Source organism: Tasmannia lanceolata, unplaced genomic scaffold (assembly GCF_043159265.1).
Source record: "Tasmannia lanceolata isolate RefF3 unplaced genomic scaffold, GAP_Taslan_0.1 ptg000007l, whole genome shotgun sequence".
Lineage (NCBI taxonomy): Eukaryota > Viridiplantae > Streptophyta > Magnoliopsida > Canellales > Winteraceae > Tasmannia > Tasmannia lanceolata.
Genome location: NW_027518684.1, coordinates 4,800,704 through 4,827,758, shown reverse-complemented (window position 1 = coordinate 4,827,758; position 27,055 = coordinate 4,800,704). Strand labels below are relative to the sequence as shown.

The 27,055-nt window shown below is 37.9% G+C and overlaps 1 protein-coding gene across 2 annotated transcripts in view; it reads right to left on the bottom strand.

Moving 5' to 3' along the window:
- LOC143881539 (uncharacterized) overlaps positions 1-27,055 on the bottom strand; it is a 45,577-nt gene that overhangs the window by 12,658 nt on the left and 5,864 nt on the right. Inside the window, exons 2-9 of one of the 2 annotated variants that reach the window (XM_077384652.1) lie at positions 25,932-26,908; positions 25,014-25,234; positions 23,839-23,965; positions 23,675-23,758; positions 23,527-23,601; positions 23,310-23,411; positions 23,006-23,229; positions 19,429-21,274 (exon numbers count right to left, since the gene is read on the bottom strand). In XM_077384652.1, the coding sequence (XP_077240767.1) occupies positions 19,429-21,274; positions 23,006-23,229; positions 23,310-23,411; positions 23,527-23,601; positions 23,675-23,758; positions 23,839-23,965; positions 25,014-25,234; positions 25,932-25,967 (2,715 nt within the window). In that variant the 5' untranslated portion in view covers positions 25,968-26,908. The remainder of the gene's footprint in view (positions 1-19,428; positions 21,275-23,005; positions 23,230-23,309; positions 23,412-23,526; positions 23,602-23,674; positions 23,759-23,838; positions 23,966-25,013; positions 25,235-25,931; positions 26,909-27,055) is intronic. The other variant, XM_077384650.1, reaches the window with a different exon arrangement.

The following is a 27,055-nucleotide window of genomic DNA, read 5'->3' as shown; positions in this document are numbered from 1 at the left end:
TTCGAGCCCATTTGTGAATGGGGCCTCGTTTCTCGAGTCCATTTGTGAATGGTCTCATCTTCTCCTTGAATCCGTTTGTGAACGGTGTCTCATTCTCTGAGTCCATTTGGAATGGTCTCATGCCCTCTTTGAGCCCTTTTGTGAAAGGTTCTTCATTTCTCGAGTCCATTTGTTAATGGTCTTATCCTTGAACCCGTTTGTGAACGGTGTCTCATTTTTTGAGTCCATTTGTGAATGGTCTCAGGTCCTCTTTGAGCCCTTTTGTGAAAGGTGCCTCATTTCTCGAGTCCATTTGTGAATGGTCTCGTCTTCTCCTTGAACCCGTTTGTGAACGGTGTCTCATTTTCTGAGTCCATTTGTGAATGGTCTCAGGTCCTCCTTGAGCCCGTTTGTGAACGGTGCCTCATTTCTCGAGTCCATTTGTGAATGGTCTCGTCTTTTCTTTGAACCCGTTTGTGAACGGTGCCTCATTTCTCGAGTCCATTTGCGAATGGTCTCGTCTTCTCCTTGAGCCCGCTTGTGAGCGGTATCTCATTCTCTCGTTGCCCGTTTGTGAGCGGCACCGCAGCGGGATTTTTTTTATTGCATTCCAATTCTAGGACTTCGTTTAGGGTCTTGCATTAGGTAGTAAATGTTTGCGTCGGTTCCGTTTTGTGTAGAGTCCTTTGTCGATTAAAGCTACGCAAAATGGTTCTGTCATTTTTAACTTTGGTATTCAATGACTACGTCATCTCTACCAAAGAGGGGCATCTGTAGACACCCCATTTTGTTTTGTTTTAATCAACAAAGAAGTTAGTGTTCTTGTTATCAGTCTCCTTTAGTGTTTTCCATTCCCGTGTCCGCTCCTCTTGTTTTCTCGATCTTTTTGGTTATTTTTGTCATGTTTTGTGTCGTCCTGATAATTGTTGAGAAAGGTTATTCCCAAGAATCCGAGCAAGAGAGAATTTGGATCCGATTGATGGGCCCGTCTTGAGCATTTGTTTAGATTTGGATCAAACAGGGTGGCCCGCGCATTGTTTTAGTGAAAAATGAGTTTTGAACCTACTTCGATCCAACACCTAAAGATGATCATCAAGAGAACGGTCAAGATCTCAGAGAAGTCGTTTTAACAACCAATTTTGTTACGATCATCAGGTTGAGTTACTCGGATCAGCCCATTGAAATGATTTAGGAGGACACAACCTACTTAGGTAGGGGACCCATCAATTGGATGGTCTGGATCGTCATAGAGGAATGATTTAAGGGGGCACAACCAATTTACATTGCGACCCACCATTTGAACGGTCAAGATCATCAATTGTCGCCCATCAAATGGACGGTTCGGATCATCAAATGGGAGTGATTTAAAAATGGGGTAACATATTCACATTTTGATCTATTGGATGGCTTGGATCAGCCCATAGGATTGATTAGCGGAGCACAAATTAAATCACATTGTTGCCCATCAAATGAACGGTTCCGATCATACTTTGGAGTGGGGCATATGATTTTATGCACAATTGGGAATTTGGTCACATATGGGACCCACTTGGGTTATCTTTTACCTACTCAAAAGGATTTTAAAAAAACATGCATGGGGCCACACACATGTCAAAATTCAATGTCCACAATGGTGGCCACCTACCATGGAATATGTCCACAATGGTGGCCACCTACCATGGAATAAGTCCACAATGGTGGCCACCACCCTCCCATTCCTTTGCTATAAATGGTTCAATGAGGGTGAGTAAGAAGGAGAACTCATTTCTCTTCTATCATGTGTTCTAACAAAGTTGCTATGTGGGGTTGAAAAGAAAAAAAAAAAGAAGAAAAAGAAACAAGAAAAGAAGAAAAAGAAACAAAAAAAGAAGGAAAAAGAGAAAGAAAGCGGAAGCGATCGCACGGAGGCGGGATTTTCGAGTTTTTCGGCTCTCGGATTCGGCGAGGATTTCGATCACAGGTAGGTACACCGTTCTCGGAATCTTTTTAGAATTATTTGGTATATTTTCGGATTTTTGCATGATTTTTAACAAAGAAAACTAAACGATATACTAAACAGATTCCAAAAATAATGAAATTTTGTGGGAAAATAATATGATAATGATATATTCTACCATGAATTTGTGAGAATTTTTGGATTTTGTTTGGTATATAATTTTATGCTTTCTTTGAAAACCAGCAGATTTTGGGGGAATTTTTACTGACATCAGATCACAAAGACAATTCTTAAAATTTTTACAGTAGTCTTATATTTCATATTTCTTGCTTCTATAAAAGTTTCAATTACTTTAGATCTGGTTTTACATGGGATGTAGTGTTAATTCATAATCTGGTCTAACAATTGAAAAATCCGAAACTGATAGTAAAGAGTTTTCTAAATTCATGAAAATCTCACAGCATGCTACTTTCACTTATATCTTACTAATGTAGAAATTTCATGGAATTTAGATTTCTATTTCTAGTAGTTTCTGTGTTATTTTTGCAATCTGGTCAATTAATTGTTAAATCAAAATTAAATATGAGCTTAATGTAAAAATCTGTAAAAATCTTCCAGCAAGCTACATCTCATCATATCTTGCTGCTGTATAAGTTTCAACTCATTTCGAATTCGTTTGCAACAATTTCACTTGTAAAATCACTCATATGCTTAAAATTGATAAAATTCATTGAAAATCCGAAATTAATTGAAAATCACCTGAAAATCTCTAAAGAACCTTAAATCTCTGTCATATATTAAATCCTTAATCCATTGAAACAGAAATCTTAGGATCTTTAGATTTCCCTGGAAAAATGGCCAATGCATCCATAATCGTATCCCAATTGCAACCGATCTTTGACAATTTGAATACTTAAGCTATAGCACGTTGTTGGCTCCGAGGTTCACTGTCCACGGAAATCCTGAGATATGCCAGGCAATAAGATGTTATAACCTAATTATTAAATTGCGCAAGGAAAGAACGCACGATTCCCTTCCTTGGATGCTATTCTGGGCCGAAACTGGTGAACCCTAGAACCATTGGTAATCCTTGAATGTCCAAAAACTGAAAATCCTTGAAATCTAAAATTCATTAACCTCGAGAATTTAAATCGATTTGTCTTGTGTCTCTCGGAACCATTGGATTATGGTTTCCGTCTTAAGAACCATTAGAGCCCACTTTAGGAACACTGGTGTCGTGTCGTGTCCTAAGTTTTAGGGAGTCTTAGAGTTAGGAGTCCAGCCTCATCACAGACGTTTGCTATGTATAGCAACCGTGCCATAGGTCTAGTTACACTAGTCACCCAATCTTTTCCCTAGGACAAGCCTAGTTACCTAGGATGTAGATTACCTGCATTAGTCTAAGGGACAACTTGCATTTAGATAAGAATCATATAGCATCTTCGATGAAATCCTAAGATAATAAAATCCTCAACTTGAATTAAATAACTTCTCCTAAAACTGTTGAAACAGTCAATCCCGTCTAGGTCGGTGTCCTAGTTGAGTTAGGCATAAGTAGCTTAGCTTAGGTGCACCGAACTACGTCGACTCTGATCCCAGTGAGGCTTGGGTACGTAGGCAGCTTGGATGTCTGATGGCATACCACCCGCGAGTCGGCACCACAAACAAATTGTGGTGTTTTGTATATTAATTTTCTTGTAAATGCTTAATCAAATCACTTAGGACTTTCCATGAAATTAGAATTTTAGGAGAACTTTCACTTAGATTGAATCCAGACAAATTAATAAATCAAGATACACATTTAGGATTCACATTGAAATTAGATCATAGGATGCATGTCACTTAGTTCGCACATTAACATAGAGTTGAATGAGCCATTTAAAATAAATTTAAAAGAGTTAGCTTTTGGAATCGAAGACCGATTATCGGGCAAGAATGGTGCATGTGGTGGATAACTCCCCATACCTTCCATTCTCGTAACCAGGTAGCGAGTCTAGATTTCTGGTTAATTACGGGTCCTAGATCCCACATCTAGGTGGCGACTCTGTCAGTCTCTTTCGTGTGGAATTCGGATTGCCTTAGTGATCCCAAGTTCACAGGAAAGATTAATTCAAATCAATAATAAAATGCACACGCCAATCGCGTGGATACGAGAGACCAAGAGAGAGAGAGCGGCGGCTCGCGCCCCACACCCCTCTCGCGGGATCAGGGTACCACACCCTGTCTATCAAAAACTAACTCGTAGGGGTTACTGTAAGAGTAAGGTAGTACTCAACCATCTTTTCAACCAATCATCATTCATGGAATTGCACAAACATAACAAGACAAATTTACCAATTGAAAAAAAAAAAAAACAACTGCAATAAAATTTACAGAGTAAAATCCCAAAAGTAGCCCCCTGAACATGAACAAAATTGTCCATCTCATGTTTTGGGATTAAACTTATTGTCAATTTTATCGCTGTATAAAAGAACAAAGCACACTTTTCAGAGTGGTGAAACTGCCCAGCTTTATAGTTGCCACATGCTTACAATGTTCCCAATAAAGAGAAATTTTGTCTTTCATCTGGTTTCCCAAGTGGGCACCAAAGTTGTTCAGTTGTTCTTTAACTGCTGACAACCTTGAAAGTAACATTATTATGGGGACTAACCTTGCAGACATTATACGAGGATGTGAAGTTTTGATTTGAAAAGGAAATTCTGCAGAGCTACAAAAACAACTAAGAATCAAAGAACATAAAAGGTGCACGATACCCTAGCCATCAATACTCATGTAATCTTTTTATCTTTTCGCATGCCTAAAATCCACATACAGCTCCTCTAAATTCTTGTCAATAATGTCATGAATGAATAACTGATGTGCAACACAAAAGTAACTTTAAAATAAGATAAAGATTGTTGAAAACAGGTGTTCAGATGTGAAGTTATACCTCCTGGAAGTTTCTAGATAAAACTCGTCTATGGATTATTTTTTCCACATCAAATGGAACTCGGAAAATTGCAAAGCCGCATTCTAATACCATCTTCTTGCCCCTAAACTAAATTAATTTTGTACTTTGTTGTTAATGAGATTTCAGAACCCAGAGCAAAAGGGAGTTTCTCGAGCTGATTGCCATGGTTGTTGTTCATCTCGTAGTTGAAAAACCATTCACAAGCATAACACTGAACTCTTGACATCTAATTCCAGGGCAACTCTTGGCCAAATTTCCAACAAGCCATTGAAAAATGGGGAAAATTGAAACAATTTGAATTACAACTAAACAACATACCAACACTGGGATGGCATCAGTTGGCTTAAAAGGATGCAAAGAAAATATAAACAGCATCAGTGTGTGGAGTTTGTAGGGTAAGAAAACTGTGCAACAATTTTATGGAAGTTTTAACTTAATGTGATAACATTATAAACCTCCAAAAATTGGCAGCAAGCACATATGTTGGAATTGCAATTGATGCAATTGGAGTATTTTTCTTATTATGACATCATTTACACAACAAATAATGAGACAAGCAACACTCCAATCGATGCAATTGGAGTGTTTTTTCTGTGTATTCAAACCGATGTTTCAAAACTCAAACTCGGACTCAGATGAGAACTCGACCAAGGTAAAAAGGAGCAAACTCTGGTGATTCAACGAATGACAAAATCAACCGTTCATTAACTTGGGCTAGTCAATGGAATTATTGATTGACTTGGTGGGGCAAAACACAATACTCGGATGAGTACTTGGTCAAGTTAAAGTCGAGTCGACAGGTGGTAATCAATGGTTAAATCATGGAGCTTTAAACAGTGATCCAAACACATGGTTATAATTCCCAGGTTCTAAAAATCCCTGCACGCTACCTTTTACTGCCATCTGGTTGATAAATATGGGCCACACGACCCAAAAATGAGGCTGGTTGATATGGAAGAAGTGATGTTACATAAGCAACGTGCGTATGAATGAGATGCTACATTACAGATCTTTGAAAATGCACAAAGGGCACAGGTGTGCAGAATTAAGGTACAAAACTATACGCCAATCATGAAATCCCTAATTTATTGTGTTATTTATACATAGATTCAAATTTCTTTTTGAATGCTTTTGATATATTAGGTGTAGAAATGGGAGATAAGAAAGATTTTTGCATGAAGATATGCAAAGGAAATAGGAGGGGAGACAAAAAAAGGAGCATATTAAATGCCTATTTTGCAATCATTGGTGCATGGTAGGTACTAGCTGCATAAAGAATCATCTACCCAGTGTTTCTTATGTTTGAAATTGAGAATGTACTAAAAACTTGTTAATCACTCCAGTCCCCCTGACTGTCTCCTTTGTATTATCTAGTTGATAACTTGGTAATGATAGATACTTATTTTGATTGTGTATTGATGGTTGTATGATGACATTTCATTGGAAATGAAGCATATATATTTTTCAAAATTTTAGTATTTTTAATAAAAAAATATATTTATTTATCTTTTTATTTAAAATGTTAAAAGAAGGGAAGTGATATATCCGCGCCTTTTGATCACCAGGAACACCTCCTGTCAGTGTTTCTGGCAATCAGGGGCATTGAATTCTTCTGACATAAGTACAACAGCCCCTCTTTAGTCATTGATACACTGACAGGGGGTGTTCCTGATGATCAAAAGGGGCGGATATATCATTTCCCTAAAAGAATTGTGAGGCTTATACTTAACTCATCGCCTTTTATGCTACGCACCTTAAGTGGAAAAATGCCTCACCTTGCGACTTTGCCTTTGAAAACACCAGCATATACTACAGCATTGGTGCTTCTACGTAGAGGGGGGGGGGGGGGGGAAATGGAAAAACTCTACTAAGATCAATACTCAACTCAACTCAACTCAACTAAGCCTTTGTCCCAAACTAGTTGGGGTCGGCTAAAATGAATCCTTTAGAAAAAATTTATGAAGAAGGTGAAAGGATCTACCGGGCTCAAAACCCCTACCTCTTTTTACTCCATCAACTTGGCACGAGTCACTTCTTCTCACTGGAGCATCCAAAGGCCTACATTGGATATGCTCAAACCATCTTTAAGCGGTGCTCTCTCATCTTCTCCTCAATTGGTGCCACTCACACCTTTTTACGGATGTCTACATTTTTAATTCGGTCAAACCTTGTGTGGCCGCACATCCATCTAAAGCATTCACATCTCCGCTACACTCATCTTATGCACATGCTGCTTCTTGATGGCCCAACATTCTAAGCTATACAGCATGGCTGGCCTCACAGCTGTCCTATAAAACTTTCCCTTCAACTTGGTAGGTATTTTACGGTCGCACAGAACTCCTGAAGCATGCTTCCACTTCAACTCTATTAAGATCAATGATTTCTAAAATTGTGTCAGCTAGTTTCTTTGGGCAAAGCTTGATCTCTTGGTCCAAGTAAACACATTAAAGAGCCACCTTCCACCCCCAAATGACCCCAAAATTTTCCATGAATATGCGTAAGCTGTAAGGACGGTCCACCATTCCGAGTCATAGAAATCCTTAATGCCAATAAGCCCAAAAAATACATTAACAACCTCCCCAAAATGCTTCTTAAAAACCTCTCGATTGCAACACCCGTCCCAGATTACCTTTATACCTTCGGTCAAAAAGTTAATTCATTACAAGTGGTAAGTCCAGAGCCCATCTAACTATACTTATATTTGGACAAGACAATTACTTTGCACTTTCCAAATACTTCTCAACCAAGAGGCCCTAAAGTTCTTTCCTTACCTCAGCCACTTGCTAAGGAATATATTGATATCCCAGGCCAACAATCCAACCGAATGGGCCTTCTAACCATCCACTCAAAAACTCGACTAAAGACTTTGGATATACCCATACCATTCCAAATCACTCGAGGATGCCTGTCCAAATCCTATGAGAAAATTTTGAAATAAGGAATAGATGCTCGCATTTTATTCCATACACAGCACATCCACTTGAAAGCCATAATTCCTTCTCTTGAGCACATCGAATAGTTTCCCTCTATCAGTCCATACTACATACACCCATAAAATAGTAGACTAATTGTACTATCCGTAAGAGATACCTGCTTTAACAAATCGACGGTCAAAGAATGAGAAGCAGGACCAAGGCAATTAAAGAGGTGTGAGGCTTGAAAGGCGTACACCTTAGATCGAAGGCATACATCTCACAGACAATTAGCAGGGAGATAGTGATTTTCCCACGCGAAAGCTTATTTTAAAAAAATGAGTGTTTTTTTTTTTTTTGACAGGGGAAGGGGGGGGGGGGGGGGCAAGAGGGGGGTTCAACTTTTCGTTTTCTTGTTTTTTCTCCAACCACTCAGTGTTATTGAACACTCCTTCAAACGATGAGTAGGAATCCCTAGTTTTGTGAGTTTTTTCTCCTTTCTACCTCCCATTTTTTGTTTTTTAAAGTGGCTTTTATTTTTAAGGTTTAAGATGGGTTATAAAATTGATTTTGCATGGAGGTATGCAAAAGAACAGGATGGGGAGCAAAAGAGGGGTTACATTTTTTGTATATTTTACGATCAAAGGTGCACAAAAGGTATTAAGTTCTTCAAGCATCACTTAGCGGGGACACAACATGGAACAAAATTGTGCACCAAGTGTCCGTCGGAAGTTCAACAAGCATGTAAAAATGCTTTGAAGGATTTTGAATCCAACAGAATGAGAAAAAAATCTAGTGGACATTATATGGGGAATTGGGAACCCAACAATTTTCGATAACAAGTGAAGAAGGCATAGATAGTAGGACTCCCGTTGGTGGTGGTGCTTCGGCATAGATATTAGAACTCTTTGGGCTCATGGTTCGAGTGTCAGTTTCAATATGGCCTCTGGCCCCCACAGCAATTGAAGTACTTTGTGGCATGGTTTTAAATTTCCACCAAAACAAATACAAAATGACCGAAATGTTTCCCATTTCCATCCCCACCAAAAAGATACTGAAACCGAAATGCATATCGGAATAAAAAGCATAAGTGCATTAATTGTATACTATATCAGTATGTGATACATAATTACATTTATATGAATGGCATGTGAAATGTGGTTTATGTAATATGTATGCATATTTATATGAATTACATGTGAAATGCGAAGTACTGAGCTATCATAAATGCGCAACATCGCACTCACTACTCACTAGGTGCTTGATGTTATTAAACTATTATGAACGACTGTCTTGCTTATGTAAAATGGTTTCTAAGCATGTATTTGTGCTTATTCTAGCATTTCTCGAAGTCTAAGGTTTTAAATTTCGTTTTTGGTTTCGGTTGGCACAAAAATGAAAATATTTCGGTTTCGATGGAAATCTTTTTCTTTCTTTTTGAAAATGGTAGCCATATATATTAATAAAAAGGACCGATATGGTCAATATACAACGAAAGGAGCAAGAGCAACATGAACAAAGAAACCACAAGAAAGAAGATCACGGCGGTATAGTCAAAGAGCATTAGAGAATCCTTAAAGACTCTTTCTCAAGCTAGGTTGTCCGCCACCTGGTTAGCAGATCGGTGCACATGATTAAACATTGTTAAAAATGGAGTTAGGGTTAGAAGAGAGGGAGAAGAAGAGTAGAGATGATAGAGAGTTTCCACTAGGGAGCTCCTCATGTATATGATGTATATATAGGCCCAAATAGGGCAACATGTGTACAATCATTGTAATACCCTCTAACCTACAAGTAATGACTAAACTACCCTTATACATTATTCGACTTTTCGTTTTCTTATTTTTTTCTCCAACCACTCAGTGGAAAGAGTATTTCTATCATGAAAACACAACAATTGGTGATGGAGATTTTTTTTATTGAACACTCCTTCAAACGATGAGTAGGAATCCCTAGTTTTGTGGGTTTTTTCCCCTTTCTACCTCCCATTTTCGTTTTTTTTAAGTGGCTTTTATATTTAAGGTTTAAGATGGGTTATAAAATTGATTTTGCATGAAGTGTATATACTATGGAACTCCAGCTTGCTACAAGAGACGACGAAAAATAAACATACAACAAAAAGATACAGTAATCTCATACACACAGCCAGCTTGGTACAACACTCCTCCTCAAGCTAGTGTGGCGAATACATATTGAAAAACATAATAATAAAACAATGACCACAAGAGTACAACAACGAGATCAACGGCCATCAAAAGAGCGGCTCTTCCTGAATCAGCATGATGGCAAGAGCAATCAGAACAGGGCCTCCCCCTGAATAGGAGCCCGACAAATAAATCTACAAATCGTGGAGGATCAAACGGTGACACCTCGGCAGGGAAATAGCAGCAATCCAGCGAGCAAAATAAGCACCAAAGGCGCACACGAGCAACGGCGAAGTAGCACTGACTAGCAGAGACATCCGCTGAGTAGCACAACGCCAAGAGAAGAAGAACAACCACTGAAAAGGTGAGCGGAACCAACCAACGACGGGGACACCGTCATCTAGAGATATAAGGTCGACGGCAAGACATCGTTGCCTGGAGAAGAACCAGCCAACAATGGGGACACCATCGTCTGGAGACAAGGTCGACAGGGACACCGTCGCTTGAAGAGAACCAACCAACAACTGCAGAAAGCAAGTCGTCCGGGGCGGGCAGATAATGTCAAAATCCACGCTAACGACCAGGTGTATATCCAGACAATAATACTTAAAACTACGTTAAGAACACGATGAGGAAACATCGAATAATGCGAATAACGACGAAGCAACTAACAATGCCAAGGAAGAAATGACAATGCAAAGTCAGGGGACTTGCCCCCTGTTTAAGGGTATTTTGTGAATGGGTTTTGTTTTTATGGGCTCAAAGTGTTTTCAAAAAAGGATTTGATGGTTGGGGTTATCTATTTGGGATCTGGTTGGTCAAACTGTCAAAGATGGCCTTTCGATATTCAAGAGTAGCATCTTCTGAGTTGATCAAGGTTAGTAGGTTCTGATTTTTTTACCATTTTGATCAAAGAGTCTGATGGCTTTTCCGGGCAGGATTTCGTCAACGATGTAGGGGCCTGACCAGTTAGGTCGGAACTTGCCCCTAGGATCAAAGACTGGAGTCTGGGATTCCCTTAGCACCATATCCCCTTCTCTGAGGTCTCTGATTCGAACCTTCTGGTAGAAAGCTCTCTCAATTCTGCGTCGATAGCTTTGTACATGATAAGATGCTCTCAGTCTTTTCTTGTCCATCAAACAGAGTTCTTGATAACGGTACATGTATCAGGTTAGTATGGATCTGACACAAATGGCACTTCTTGAGAAACGTGAAGCGAGAGACACTATGAAGACAAGAAAAGACAACAAGGAACTACATGGCAATACTCCCCCTCAAGTTGAGGCCTAAAGCCTTCTACTTGAAACGAAAAGAACTCTCAAGACACCCCATCATAACCAAGTCAGCATCATGACATGTTGATATTGATTGAGTTGGAGGGGCTTTCCCTGATTGAATCCGATAAAATCAGCATCACTCGGACCTTTCATCGAACACTTGGGGTGCACCTTGGAGATGAATACAAAGGCCATAAAAGCCAAAAAATAAATATAGAAAAGTGAAAATAAATGGGTAGTGTGGAGATTTAGGGATTCAAAAGACAAAGAAAGGAAGGAATAAGAGATTTAGGGATGAAAAAGGGATATGGATGAAGAGAGAGAGGAGGAAGATATGACAACCACATAGTCGAGAGAGATGGGGGTTTACGGCCACCCAAAAAATGAGATAGTTATTTTGTTTTTGTGTTTTGGATTTACGGCAAAGGAGTTGCCGTAAAGACTACAGAGAGAGAGAGAGAGAGAGAGAGAGAGAGAGTGCGAGAAAGTGGTTGAATCGATGGTCTAAAAAAAGAAAACGCAAAGACTGGGTTTGTGCAAATGCGCAACCCACTATTTTTAGAGAGAGAGAGAATTGAGGGGATTTGAGAGAGAGAAAGGGAGGAGAAAATAAAGGAGGAGAGATTTTAGATATATGAGAGAATCTAGGGATAGAAAATAGGGTTTTAGAAAGAGATTTTAGGGATGTGGGAAAAGATTTCACACAAAAACAGAAATAGAACAATGGAGAGAGAGAAATACGAGAGATATTTTAGGGATTTGGGGAGAACGCGATTTACGGCAAACCCAAATCTGGGTTTTGAGCACAAAAAAAAAAGAAACCATAGAGAGAGAGAGAGAGAGAGATAAATGGCGAGAGATGGATGGAGATAAATGAGAGAGAAAATCTAGGGAGGGAAATTGCGGCAAAAGAGATAAGAGGGATTTAAGAAGAGAAAATAGATGGAAATGGGTTTACGGCAAACCCAAAAGATGGGTTTGCGCGAGAGGGAAAAAAACATAGCGTGAGAGAGATTTGAGAAGGTGTGAAGATAGGAACTCTTCTTCTTTCCTTCTTCCTAGGATCTTTGCTCTGATACCATGTTAGAAATGGAGTTAGGGTGTTAGAAGAGAGGAAGAAGAAGAGTAGAGATGATGGAGAATCTCCACTAGGGAGCTCCTCTATGATGTATATATAAGCCCAAATAGGGCAACATGCATACAATAACTGTAATACCTTCTAACCTACAAGTAATGACTAAACTACCCTTATACATTATTCAACAAACACAGCCACCAGGTTTCGATGGGAATCTTAATGATGAAATTTTAACAAACTTTGGAAAATGCTAGAATAAGCAGAAAGACATACTTAGAAACAATCACATAGGCAAGAAAGACAACCATAATGGCTTAATCACATCAAAAACCTAGTGACATGCGTTGTCGCACAAGTTTGGAAAAGAAAAGTCAATAAAGAAGTACAATGTAATGAAGTATAATAAAGTACAATAATCAGTCCTCCCCCCCCCCTCCGCCCCCCCCCCCCCCCCCCCCACTCTAAGAACCCCAACTCTATGTCAATATCACATAGAGTTACGAGGTATTATTGGACCCCTGCTGATCTGGAAACACAAGCATGAGATGCGGTTACTTTGATGTGCAGTTCAATGATGTTCCCTACCAAATATCACTCACTATATTAATGAAATAAATGCAAATGCAAATCATAACATAATTCCATTTTATTTTTTTTGTCGTTCCGACCATTTCGATTGAAATTTGGGAATTTCTGTCGAATTACAAAACTTTCGGGAATTTCAGGAATTTCAAGAATTTTGGTCGAAATTGTGGAAAAATAATGACGTAGATCGAATTCATTATGATTTCGTTTCGGTGGGGATGGAAACGGAAGCATTTTGGTCGTTTCGGGGCAATTTAAAACCATGCTTGACGTTTTATCTTAAAATTATATCATTTGCATATGTTTCCATACATTTATGTGATTTTACAGGATTTCTACCGATATTTCCAACCGAAACCGTGGATGTATAGCATGTATCGTTTCAACAATTCCTTGGTTTGCCATGCATTCTCACAAAACTGATAGGTCGCCAGGTAGGCCACGATTTTATTATTGTATAATGAATTGGATGAGTTGTTGTGTTCTTTCCTCGGTTTACCCCGGGGAGTTGGTCTTTCTCAATGTCGGAAGTAGTGGTTTTCCTTTTTCTTTTCTTTTTTTGAATGGTAAGTAGTGGTTTTCCTTGTTGCCTTCTTCCTTCAACAGCTTTAGTCGTTGAAGGGGAGCATTGAAATGACTGACTCCTTCCGCATGGAGATTAGAATTGATAGTTTTTGGCAGTATCTCCCGACCATGTCGGTTGAATTTCAGGAATTTCAGTAGAATTACATAATTTTCGAGAATTTCAATCGAAATTTGGAAAAATAATGACATGGAACAAATTCCTTACGATTTCGTTTCGGTGGGTATGGAAACAGAAACATTTTGGTTGTTTCTGGGTAATTCAAAACCATGAGGTTGGAAACAGAAATGTTTCTATTTCTATGGTGAGTGACCCGAAAGTGAAACCGAAATTTAAAAGCTTGCAGTGTGGAATTCTACAAAAGCTCATGGAAATTATGTAGAATCCATAAAAGTTTATGGAAGTCAATAGACACGATGGAAAACTAAGATGAAATCGCAGGAAAAGCCAGAATAAGCACAAATACATACCGTCTCAAAAAAAAAGCACAAATACATAGCAAGAAACCATCACATAAGCAAAACAATTGTACTTGATGGTTTACGAAGATCAAATACCTAGTGACATAAATTCAAGGTTTCAGGTTTCGATTTCGGTAGGCATTTTTGTCGTGATGAAAATGGAAACATGTCGGCTTCAGATGAAAATTTCAGTGGAAATCCTGTAAAATTAAGAAAACATATGGAAACATACACAAATGGTGAACATTTAAGATGGAACATAAGTAAGGAAAGAATACGCACAAGCACATACTAAAAAATCATCATATAACCAAAACAAACTACAATGGTTTAACACCCAATGACATGCGATGTTGCGCAAGTTTGATAATTCAATGCATATCACATTTCACATGTAACTCATATGGGATTTGCTAGGGACTTTTGCATAAAGACATTTCGCGGCTGGGTGTTGCATGAGAGAGCAACCACCTCAGATAAATTAAATGAATAAGAAAAAATCTGCTGAAAAGTGAGAGCAACCACCTCAGATGAATTAAATGAATAAGACAAAATCTGCTGAAAAGTGAGCCTTTGTGGCTGCTCTCTCATGCAACACCCAGCCGCGAAATGCTTTTCTGCGAAAGTCCCTAGCAACTCCCAATTCATATAAATATTTACACATTATACATATACCATATTTCACATGCAGTTCATATAAATATGATTATGCAACAGATACGAGTATTGTATACCACTAATACACTTACGATTTTGGTTTCATTATACATTTCGATTTCATGATGTGTTTCAGTAGGGGTGAAAATGGAAACACTCCGGACATTTTGTGTCGATTTCGCTGGAAATTTAACAATATGCATGCGTTTTTGCGCATGTCTAGAACAATATAGTTTGCTCTAAACATAGATATTTCAGATGTTTTAAAAGTTGATGGTCGTGACAATTTTTTACTTTTCAACCTTTATTCATCTTATTAATGGAATGACATTAATATTTTCTGGATATATTGGGGTTTTTGGTTATGTGGGTGCACCATAACAAAACAAACTTAGGACTTTGGTCTAAACTTCCATGATGGTCTCTGCAGAAGTCAACAGATGCCCGTTGAAATGGACAACTGTCAACGGAAGTTTAAAACCATGTCTAAGCTGAGGGATCCCATTTTTTGCCTATGCTTGAGGTGATTGGGGCATTTGGGGTTTGCAACTTTGCATGACGCCCTCTTCCATGCATAAGATGAGATGGATACACAAGGACGAAGTTAAGAAAAACAACAGCATGATGGAAGACCACTAAAAAGCATGGGCAAAATATGGCTTTAGTATTATGTGAGATGTGTGGACCAATGGGAAGCATTGATGCTTAGTTTTTAGGGTTTTTTTTTTTTTTGGTAAATAGTCCAACAGGGACATGGTTTTTGAGATGGGTTAATCCATTTGGTTCCATCAAGGATGCAAAAATTGTACTTATGCTTATTGACGACATGATTCAGGAGGTCAGAGAGAGGGTAGTACAGGTTGTTATTGATAATAACTCTAGCCATGTTAGTGCATGGAAGAAGTCAATGCAGAAAAAGAAAAAATTAGATTAGACTCCCTGTCTTCTCAATGCTTTACTTGATGTTAGAGAACATTGCTCAAATCTATAACTGCAAATATAGCATAGTATCCAAGTACAAGTATAGTATAGAGTATAGTACATGGTACTAGGCCTATAAAATTATTTGAGTCATAGTGTGCAACCAATATAGTAACTTTAACTTTTTCTATTTTGTTTTTCTAACCCTTCCTTTTCTACTAGTTCTTGAGGCTAGCTCATCCCATTTTCTCTTTGTTGCTGCCACTTTTGTACTCTCCCAAAAAAAAGGAAATGAATATATTGTTAAAGACTGAGAAATAAGAAATGGAAAAGACGAAGCCAACTCCCTTGAGCAATTTTGGTAATTTTGTTTACGCATGAATAGATCTGGAAAGCCTAGGAATATTTCATATTTGAGACCATCCAAAGTCCATATAACAAGAAAAATGCCACATAAGCCCAGAGTAATGAAACTTTCAAATGCATAAAGTAAATGCAAACTTACACCATGTCTAAGCGAAGACCAATGAAAAACAAACTTGCAAACAAAAATATGGTTACCACACAAAAAAGTTCATATTGATAGTTCTCAACTGAAATCCACATGCTCCACACAACCCCAAAGATTCATGAAGCTATTACCAATGGGCTAGTGCAACAAATAGGAAACAAAAACATAGGTCTTTTCCCAAGACTATGTAGGAAGTAAAGAATTCTAGCAAGAATAGTTCATGGAGGAAGGATGACTTCCATTCATTTGGTGGTTGGTTTTAGTTTCTAAAGACATGCAATCTAAGAAATAAAAGTTTCCCACCTAAGCAATATAAGATTCAACATCATAAACTATAATATATATATATATATATATAGAGAGAGAGAGAGAGAGACACACACACACATAAGCTACTGATATTTGCACCACGATATTTTGATAATGACACAAGCTCACCTTGTCTTTTCTTTTTGATTGGTTGCTGAGTTTTAAATATACACTTTTTGTGTATAAAATTATAAATATACACAAAGATACATATATTATTAAAATGTAGAGCATAACCTTAGGCTATCCTATATATGTTAACATCTATACTAAGCTTCCCACTTAAATACTTGCCAACATATAAATATTCTCAAAATCCAAACAGTGGCACAATATAATGAGTGGCTACTGTCAAATAGCTAATTGTGATTGTGGGCCAGTAAGTTTACAAGTTTATCAGTTATCATATAACACCAAAGTGCATGGAAACCATAGTGAACTGGATAAGCAAACCAGTATATAAATACCCAGATTAGAAGATGAAGTGATCTACCCCACTAAACTGATCAAGTGATCTAACCCACTAAACTAAGTACAAAAAGTGATGTCGTTTCACGGGAGCAAAAGCATGAAAGCTGCCTAAACGAGTATATCAACATTCCTGTTCCCTGGAATGCCGACTACCCATTCATTTCAATATATCGAGCAGTGATCAACATGTGCTTAGACATAATCAATGCAAAATTTTGATTGTGAAGCTTTAAAATAATATTAATAAATGCAATTGATGACATTCGCTGTGGATTTCTGCTCAAAATCATATACTAAAAAACAAATATTTCAACCAGGACATGGTTTTTAATGCTCAAAGTCATCACTAACTTAGCAATCAGCGAATCTGATTTTCCAATGAACATTTTACCGACCTTTCATGCAGAATTACAGTATTTCAATAGCAGAAAATGTACCCCATCAGAATGAGGAATGTAAAGACTCAAGACTCAAGAGAGTTCTCATTCTCCTAGTAAAGATCATAGATACCCTATACTAGGATAACTTTACTCTCATTATCCTGGTAAAAAGTATCGATAACTTTTTGTTTGTAGTCTACCTGATATTTTAGAATAGCATTAAGAAGACTATTACTTAGGGTTAGGAGAATACAAATATTTTCAGAAAATAAAAGGCAAATAACATCTGCAGCACTTGAAAACCAAGTGGTTGTAACAGTGAAGATAATATAATCCTGGGAACATAGTGATGTAGAGCAATATGAAGTCAGAAAAAAGTGAAGATGAGGAGTCATTATGACTCTGTTCATGGGACAGAATGAGAAAGATGACCCAAAAGGAGAAACTGAACAAGCAAGTAACTAAAATAGGAACTTCCACACAAAATTTGATAATAAAGCCCCCTTTGGCCGAGCTTTTCAACGAAGCATCGGCTTCTGCCTTCTGGCATCTGGGCTTCGGGCTCCCCAGAAACCAGCTTCCTGCTTCCCTCCGAAGCCTGTTTGGCAACCAAAAAAAATGGGAAGACAGCTTCCCGCTGAAGCCCAATGATGCCTCGTTGGCTTCAACAATAAGGTGGGGTCACCCACGTTCCAGAAAACAGGCTTCAAGCTACCCATGAAACGGGTTTCCTGATGAAGCCAGTGTGAAGAACACCTTGGGCTTCCTGGGAGTGGCTTCCCGCCATTTGGAAGCCCAACCAAACACCTCCTAAGATGAAAAGGACCTTCGGCAATATGAACATTCCCGAAGACTACAACTTCAATCATAATATTAATCTTATGCTTACAGAATCGAACAACACAATGGCAAAATTAACACATAAGCAGAGGCAACACTATTGTTCCTAATAAGAGTAAGCATATGTTATCAATTAATTCTTCAAAAAGAAGACGATGGTGTATTAAAATCTATCAAAGAAACCGCATGAACATGAAGCCATCTTCAAGTAAGAGTAGGTGGAGCCGCATGCATTTAACAGAAAAGGCTTTGGAGTGCGGACTTTAAAAATTAATGAAAATACGAAATAAAAATATAAATATGATCCTCACAAAGGAAGAAAATGTTGGATGGCTTGCAGGATGCATAGAACAGGAAAACTTCAGATATTCTGAAGTTCCTCAGTTGAGAAGAGTCATCACCTTGAAGCATCAGCAGAGAATTATCGCAATGCAAAAGGGGAAATCAACACTAAAACAATTGATCAGCAGCCACAGAAGACAAAACTGCAGAGACTATTGCTGGTAGCATTCATTCTACCAGGAGAAAATATGTTACCAGGTAAAGGAAAGTCATAATCAACACACTATTCCGATCAAGAGAACAAGGCCGGCACAGCTAGTTGTCTACTTCCACGTAAGGAAACAAAAGAATAAAATACCTTACCTTGACTGGAAGGTGTAAGGTGAAGCAAGTGTGTTTGGCTCTTACAACAAAAAAGACCACAACCCTTTAGGGAAAATATTTATCTATATTAGATGAGTTTGTCGGATGATATGGAGCCATGGACACACTATTTAATGTGTCAACAAAAAATGGAAAAATTATGTATGAAAAGATGAAATACTTTATTAGATTTTGTCAATTTTCATGATTACTGAATGCCTGAAAAGGATATTATCAAATGTCACAGGAAAAATACAATCAAATTTGTATGAAAAGCATTAGATGTAGAATGATGATATGCTAGCATTACACAAGTTGACAAAAACAATTGCAACAAAGAGATCCTACCTGACCTATAAAAGAGAGAGAGAGAGAACCTACCTAAAGCCAATACATTCTGACAAAGTAACTCAGAAGTTGATGGGAACCTTTGACAAAACACAACCAGTTGATATAATAGGTACCAAAAAAGAGCAATATGAAATTTCATTGATTTATATGAATTTTTTACATGCTGAATGCTTCAGGCTTTATAGTGAGCTGCCAACTACATTAGCTTGCACAGCCATCTCAGACCTTTGTACCCATGAATGCAGGCTAAAAATGTACAAAGAATCACAAAATTGGTTGTATGAAACAATCAAAAAATATGACAAGAATAAAGGGATATGTACGCCGGAAGGTTCAATAAAAACTTAAAAACCACTTGGCGTGTTAAAGAGGCACTCCTAATCAATATTATACAAGTACATTGATACAATGTGTTAGTTTCGGTTTCCCCAACTTTACCTTTCCTCCCCAATCATTCAAATATAAGTCAACTGATTCCCTGCACCTCATGGCAGCTCCCTCATGCCTGCCCCCATCAATGGCGTCAGAAATAGAACTAATGCGCTTGCTAACTTTAGAATCTTTATTTTCTGGAACCAGTAATTTTCTTATACCCTTGTCTAACCGGGAGCCATTAACACAACCTTGCCCGTGCCTTGAACTCCTTCCATAGAGAATGGATGCCTCCATGTCACAAAAGTTATCTCGTTCTCGATCCCTAAAACACCTTTCATCATCAGGCCAGTCAGTTGCATTAGATTGCCAACTGGGCTTTCTTTTATCATCACAAACAAGGTCGTTAGAATAAAATGCCATTTCTTCAAAATCAAGGTCCTTATGAGACAAATGATGGTGTTCCTTGCTGCTGGAAACAAAGAAACCACCATCTCTTCTTTTATTGGAATACATGTCTCTGCGGTTAGGCAGTCTCCAGTGATCTGCATACCTTTCGTTTGATCTCCACGAGTTAGTTGCATGATTTTTGGGTGGACTGGCATCACAATACCTTCTTCTATCTAAGATATGAAATTCCCTATATCTTTGTGTGGACAAAGACCCAGGATACCCCCAGTACTTGTCATCATTTTCAACAGATCTACATGACATATCCAAGCTTTCTATTTCCCTGCAATCATCTCTCTCTCTTTGGTCCAACTTTTCTATGTCCCTGTCAGTGTATGTTAAATGTCTCCCATGTTTGTCTTGAATAGATGCGTTTTCTCGTCTAGGGTACCCTATATGCCTTCGATATTTTTCTTGGGAAAATTCCTTCATATATCTATGTTCTACCTCAAAATCATCATCATCCACTTCCTTTCTGAGCCACTGGTCATTTTCACCTTTCCGTCTTGGCCTTAGATATTTTTCCCTTTCGTAATAATAGGAGGAATTCTCTGAAATTGCTAGGGAGGATCCCTTATGAGTGATGGCACTCATTTCATGGTCACCCCATCCACTTTCATGAAAATAATATTCCTTATAGTTCATTTCATTATTCCGTGCAGCAACTCTTTGCTCAAGAAAATAGTCTCTTTCGTCCCAGTTTCTTCGGAGATATGGCTCCATTTCCTCCCTGAACTGTGAACTGCCTTTCCTGTGAAAGTGTTCTGTGCATGCACTTCTGTCCTGCTTGTCAGAAAATCTCCTTCCATGATAGCCGATCAATCTTTCTCTCTCTCGGTAATAAGATGAGTCTTCACCACCATCAAAATTATAATTAAGTAGTCTATCCTTCCGGGGCTCACGCCTTATTGATAAGCGGTCCCCATCATACCATCCCTTTCTATTGGCCATGAGAGAAGCCTTTCCATTGTCCATGGGAATCTTCAATTCCGACACACCATGGACTCTCTTTCTACTGCAGGAATTTAGCTCTTCCTGAATGTGACATTGTTCTTGAGAGCTACCTTCGCTATTTTGAAGTTTTGTTTTACTAGTATCACTTTTCGAGCCATTCGACTTAAGACACTCAGGCAGAATTGCCTCTCGTAACCCGCTGACAGAGCTTGGATCAACATTGATCTCACCCTTGGCTGATTCAGAATGGCTTTCCAGGTAAGAAGGACTTAAATTGTGCTGAATATGATCTCCATATGCTGAATCAGCTTCCAACATAGATGACTTATCTCTGGAAAGATTATCTTTATCCATGGCATCCTCTATAGTTTGTAGCATTTTGGCGGTTTCCTCGGGAACAGGTTCTTTCCCAATTTGATGGTGATGCCCATCTGGATTAGTCTGCTCATCTCTTTCGTGATCATGATCCGGAGACTCTGCCCTACATGCAGCTTTTTGTTGGGCGTACCTAATCAAGGTGCAGCAAGCCGTGAGGCTCCATTCTAAAATTTAGATCATAAGTTAAGATATTATTGCAAAATGTAAAGATAAAACATATTCAAAATATACTAATCAAGGGAATGTAAGCTGATCAGTATAGCATAAGAATAAACCCAGAATCATGAAGTGAAGCAAAAAAACTCATAAGAAGCCTTAAAGAACGATGATTTTCCATCGCAACTAAGACCATCTGGATGCACGAAAATTTTAAATTACATGCCCTAAATCTTGAATGTGCTAAAAATATGCACCTTCTGTGGATGAAAGCTCTGGAAGGAAATGAAAATAGAGAGAGAGAGAGAGAGAGAGAGAGAGAGAGAGGATAACAATGAGGTAACAAGTGTTACAAGTCTAACTAGGGGTGAATTCGTATTCTGAAAATTTGACATTAAGCTTTTAAGTTTTAACTAAGAGTAGCCAATCTTCACAAATGGACGTATTTGCAAATCATAGCACATGTTTCCCTATGACATGTTGTAGATGCACACTTTGTCAACAATCAAAATGCCAATAGGCCAAAACCCCAATGTAACCAGATAAATCATATTTGGAGACGAACATGAGGTACAGGGCCATAGTTACCAGGTTGGGAAAACAATCCAAGAAAAAAATTGTGAAATCAGAGCGAGAAACGGATGGAAAATAGAGGGGAAATGAGAAATGGAGAAGCGATCGGACATTGTAACAAAAACGTCTTTGGAAACACATTAGAAATGTTTGATAAACGAGAGAGAAACCCATACGAAACAAGGGTAACACGAAAAAAAAACCCATCAGAAGATTGGGAAATGCCACTAATGCATAATATAGGAAATGCCTCCAAAACATGAGAAGCATACCTAGTATGATTTTATTTTTATTTTAGTTATTGCCCTAATTTTTTCTTTTAATTAGTATTTCCATAAGTTTCTGTCATGGTTTTAAATTTCAACCGAAATCCGAAATTACCGAAACCGAAATTCGCCGAAATTCCAAATTTCGCAAATACCAAATTTCAGTCCGAAATTTCGTTTTAATGACATTTTTTTATTAAAAAAATTGTTACAAAATTTCGGCCGAAATTTCGAAATTTCAAACCCAAATTTCGAAGCTTAATACCAAATTTCGGACAGAAATTTCGGATTTCGGTGGGGTCCAAAATAGGTACCGAAACCGAAAATTTAAACCTTAGTTTCTGTGCATGCCTATGCAATTTTGGAATTTGTTGATTTAAATTTCTAAAAAAAAATTGAAACGGTACACATATTTTATGCATTTATAATGTATCTATAATTTTTATTTAAATTAAAAGGAATACATATATGATTTACACATTTTCATTATATATTATATTTTTCTAGTAGATTTTTTCTAGTTATTTCTGTTTTTAATACTATATATGCATACATACATATATATATTTTATGTGTGATTTCTGCAAAACGTTTCCCACATGTTTTCCGTATGGTCAAACATTTTTCACCCATGTGTTTTACATACATTTTCACATGCTCTCTCTCTCTCTCTCTCTCTCTCTCTCTCTCTCTCTCTCTCTCTCTCTCTCAGAGAGAGAGAGAGAGAGAGAGAGACGAAATATTTAATGGTATTAAAAATACAAGAAAAAAAACTAATAATTGGAAGTGCATACATATATATAGCAGTTCAAAACTCTAAAAGAGAAAAGGAATATGATGACATCCATTTTCAATTAGCTTCTGACCTCGTAGGACGGCACACTCCAGCCTTTTTTATGGAAAGCACATCAAATTGCAACTCTGGATAGGAAAGTCCATCTCCATGAGCATTGTCAAAATGTAGCGCATTTCGGTCATCTTCAACATCAGAAACCCCATTATCAGATGTCTTTAGTAATGATTCATCTATATGTTCTAGTTCTTCCTTGCTTGAAACAGAGGAATCTTCTACAGGACTATGCACTGCAATCTGCACTAACCATGCAATAAGTACACAAGAGAAGGAATATGACATAAAAGTTTAAAGGTGATTTTGAAGTGGTTGCACACTTGTATCACAACATCGGAATCCCGATGTCTGGGACGCCTCATGTCGATGGATGGTTGACGTTCACTGATGCCTCTTTCAACCTGAATTGCTCTTCCTTTAGGCTGAATGGAGACAAATTGAAAAAATTAATTGTTACGCAAAAACTAGAGAGAATTATTATAAATGATAAAGATAAACATTTCATAGCGCCTCATGCCCCTATCAACAATTTCTCACCTGTCCAGTCGGAGAAATTTCACAGCACAAAGCTTGGGATGCCACAGTTCCATGAAGAAATCCAGCTTTGTAAACCTATTGAAATGCTAAAATTTAGAAATCCAAAACACCAAAAAATCTATATAATTAGCTGCTGAAGAAAACAAACCTTAGCACAAGATGCTTGATTGGGTCTTAAAGACTCATACACAGGAATTTTAGTCTGCATGGTAGCCTGCTGCCGAAAATGTTCCTAATACATAAAATAAAAATGCTATTTTTCAAGAAGCTAAGTTAAAACTACCCATCAAAAGATAAGATTAATTCAAGTACCAGGCGGTTGCAATAGTGTTTCCAACTTTCCTCGTCTAAGCCAAAGTTAAAGAAATCTGTTATATCTACTCCAGGATGCCTCCAGGACTTCCGTTCAAATGTTTCAATACCTACGTCTAATATAGTCCTGTAAGAGAGGTCAGATATGCTTATGTCATCACGGCCATACAAATACAATATATTAAAAGACTGAAAATTCAAACTAAATTGTTTGTACCAAATGGAATTAAGAAGTTAAGAGTGATCCCGCGGAGGAGGGGGAGGAGTAACAAAGTAAAATTTCACGAAGAAACGTAAACTATGTGGCGTCATGACATCCATCTCGCATTGCTCATAAAATAAAACAAAACTAAAATCCCAATCAGTTGAATAACTATCGAATTTAAGAAAAGGGGCAAAACAAGGGCAAATTAAAAGTCTAAAGTCGGTGAAAAATTATTCAACTTACGAAAAAGAAAAAAGAGCTCCCCTAAGAAGTAGTTGTGAATGAATGTTAAGATGAATATTGTATATTACATAACCTGAATTAAGATGTTTATGTTAAATTAATAGGCAAGAATAAGGACCTAAAAAAGATTATACAACAATTTTGATGTAGCACGATTTCTTAACATAATTCTTAAATCAAATAAACCCGAGCCAACCATCAAGCATGTGGTTTATGGCGAAAAGAACAAAGTTAAAATAGAATAAAGATGAGACAAAATACTTCTTCAGGTTTTTAATGTTATAAAGAATATCAATAAAAAAAAATATCAAGGTATGCACACCAATAATAACAAAAAATCAAAAAAAACTGTTAACAAGGCCCGACAGACTAAAAAATACAAACAGTATATTTTATAAGTTAAGATTAACCTAATCTAAGTTTAATGGCTGGTTCTTTTATCCTATTGTTTCCACGGTGCCTTGATTTTCTTTTAAATTCAGTAACGCACTAAGCATATTCAGGTTGACTGACAATCTGTTGTTTATTAGCAGTATTTAACACAACAGCATCAGATAGCCGGCATATTCACGCAAGCTATGGCTGAGGGAAACAAGAAAATGTTATTGAAAAGAAGTAATTATCCTTCAAATATATAAACAGCTAACATTCAACAGGTTCCAAAACCAAAGTTATTTAAATGAAACCAAAACTTATACGGATTTGATCCAATAGATGGACAACTTACCTTTTTCTCGGAAGAGAGAAATCAAATCCATTTTGAGATACTGATGGAGTGCCTGTATTACAGGATGAAGAAACGACCCCTGAGCACGACATCATCTGTTGGCTGGCCTCATTGAAATCCCAATCACCTCTACTAGACATCGAAGAAGGGAAGGAAACCAAACCACCGGATCCGCATGTTTTCACATTGCTAGGAGATGCTGCTCCATGGGGTCTTACATACTACAGAAGAACAGTTAGAAGATCAGGACTCACTATAAGACGGGATACAATCACAATATATTGAAATACATTCTCTGTGAAAGAAGACAATGTTAACTGCGGCCTATGGGCGGAGAGAAGTAAAATTGTACTTTTTTAGTGATTAAAATAAGAATGCAATTTGAGAAAGGCGTCCGGCATTCGTGCACATGATAGCACATTGAGATGAAGAAAAATAGATCACATCCAAGTTAAAACCATATTTAAAAAAGAAAAAAATTCAATCTCTGGAGCAAACCGGGAGGGTTCGCGAAACACACCAGGATTTTAGGAGCTCATGGGAATCAAACTTCAGAGTTCATATAACCATATCATGTTCCAGAAAACAAATAAACAAATAGAAATGACTAATTTCAGCAAAGAAACCTATCAGTGCTAGCCTTAAAGATAGAACATCAATGTGAAAAGATTCTATAAAAAAAAACAATATTGCATATGATAACCTAAACAGAACAAAAGATGAGAGTACGTCAAATAACAATAATTAATCACTGATTTATTGCTGTCCACAAAATAAAATAATGATCTAGAGCCCAAGTCTACTCAAAACAAGGGAAAAAATCCTAAGATGGTCTAGGGTAAAACAAGTAAAAGGTTCCTACGGATGCTAAAGGGCTAAAAGACTCAAGAAGGGCTGAAAATAATGGAAAAATCTCACCGAAAAAATGCAGCAGCCTTTCCACCTCAAATCCATGCTAGAAAGAGGCCCAAGAGAGTGGGCGAGAGACCCGTGGGCGTGATCTGAAATTCCGGGCAGCAGCGTCGTCCCCCATAACAATGAATCTGAAGGAGAAAAGGGATGTGGAGAAGAGAGAATTGAGAGAGAAGTGAAGGGAGGAGATTATTGAGGGTTCGAGGGAATGAGAGAAGGAGCCGAAAGGAGCAAAGAGGAAGTCCGGAGAGAAAGAGGGATCAAGAAAGGGGAGGGGAGAGAAACAAGAGGGGAAGACAAGATAATAAAAGGGATATTTGGGACGATGGAGAAGGCGTGAGAAGAATAGAGATATAATGAAAGGGATATCTGGGTCATGGATATCTTCTTTTTATAAAGCAAATCAACTTCGATTCTTGAATAATCCACATCACTTATGGTTCTATTGTAACAAAAGATTCCCCTTTTATGTGGAAAAGACCCATATCAATAATTATGAACAAGGCCCCTTAACGCAGCGACGGGCTGCTACAGGTGCAAGAGCCTCAAAATATAGAGAAGGGCGTGAGAAGAATAGAGGGTATGAGGGTGCGAGGAAGAGAATAGGGAGAGGGTATGAAGGTGCGGGAAAGAGAATAGGGAGAGGGTATGAAGGTGCGGGAAAGAGAATGGAGAGAGGGTATGAGGGTGTGAGAAAGAGAATGAGAGAGTAAGATAAGAAAAGAGAGAGATAGAGAAGAAGAGAGAGATCAGAGGAAGGGAGATAAGGAAGAGGTAGGGAGAGAGAAAAGGCTACCTCATTGGGATGGAGAAGAGGGAAGACGCCATTGGCGTCTCTTCTTGGATAGCCGATGGCTCCTTTTTTGGTTTTCGTGTAATCTTCAAAACTTAGGGTATTTTCTCCCCCACTTGCTCTCTTATATTCTCTTTTAGTGGGCCCCTTACTAGCTCACTTGAATGAGGTTGAAAAGACTCCAATGCCCCTAAACACAGTGTAGAAAGCATTAGTATCATAAGGACATAATGGGAAAAACGAACTAAACAAAAAGGAAAAGACGGAAATAATGGGTGCAAAGGTGGGCCCTAGATGATGTGGATATCCTCCACATCTACGTCTCAAATAAAATATA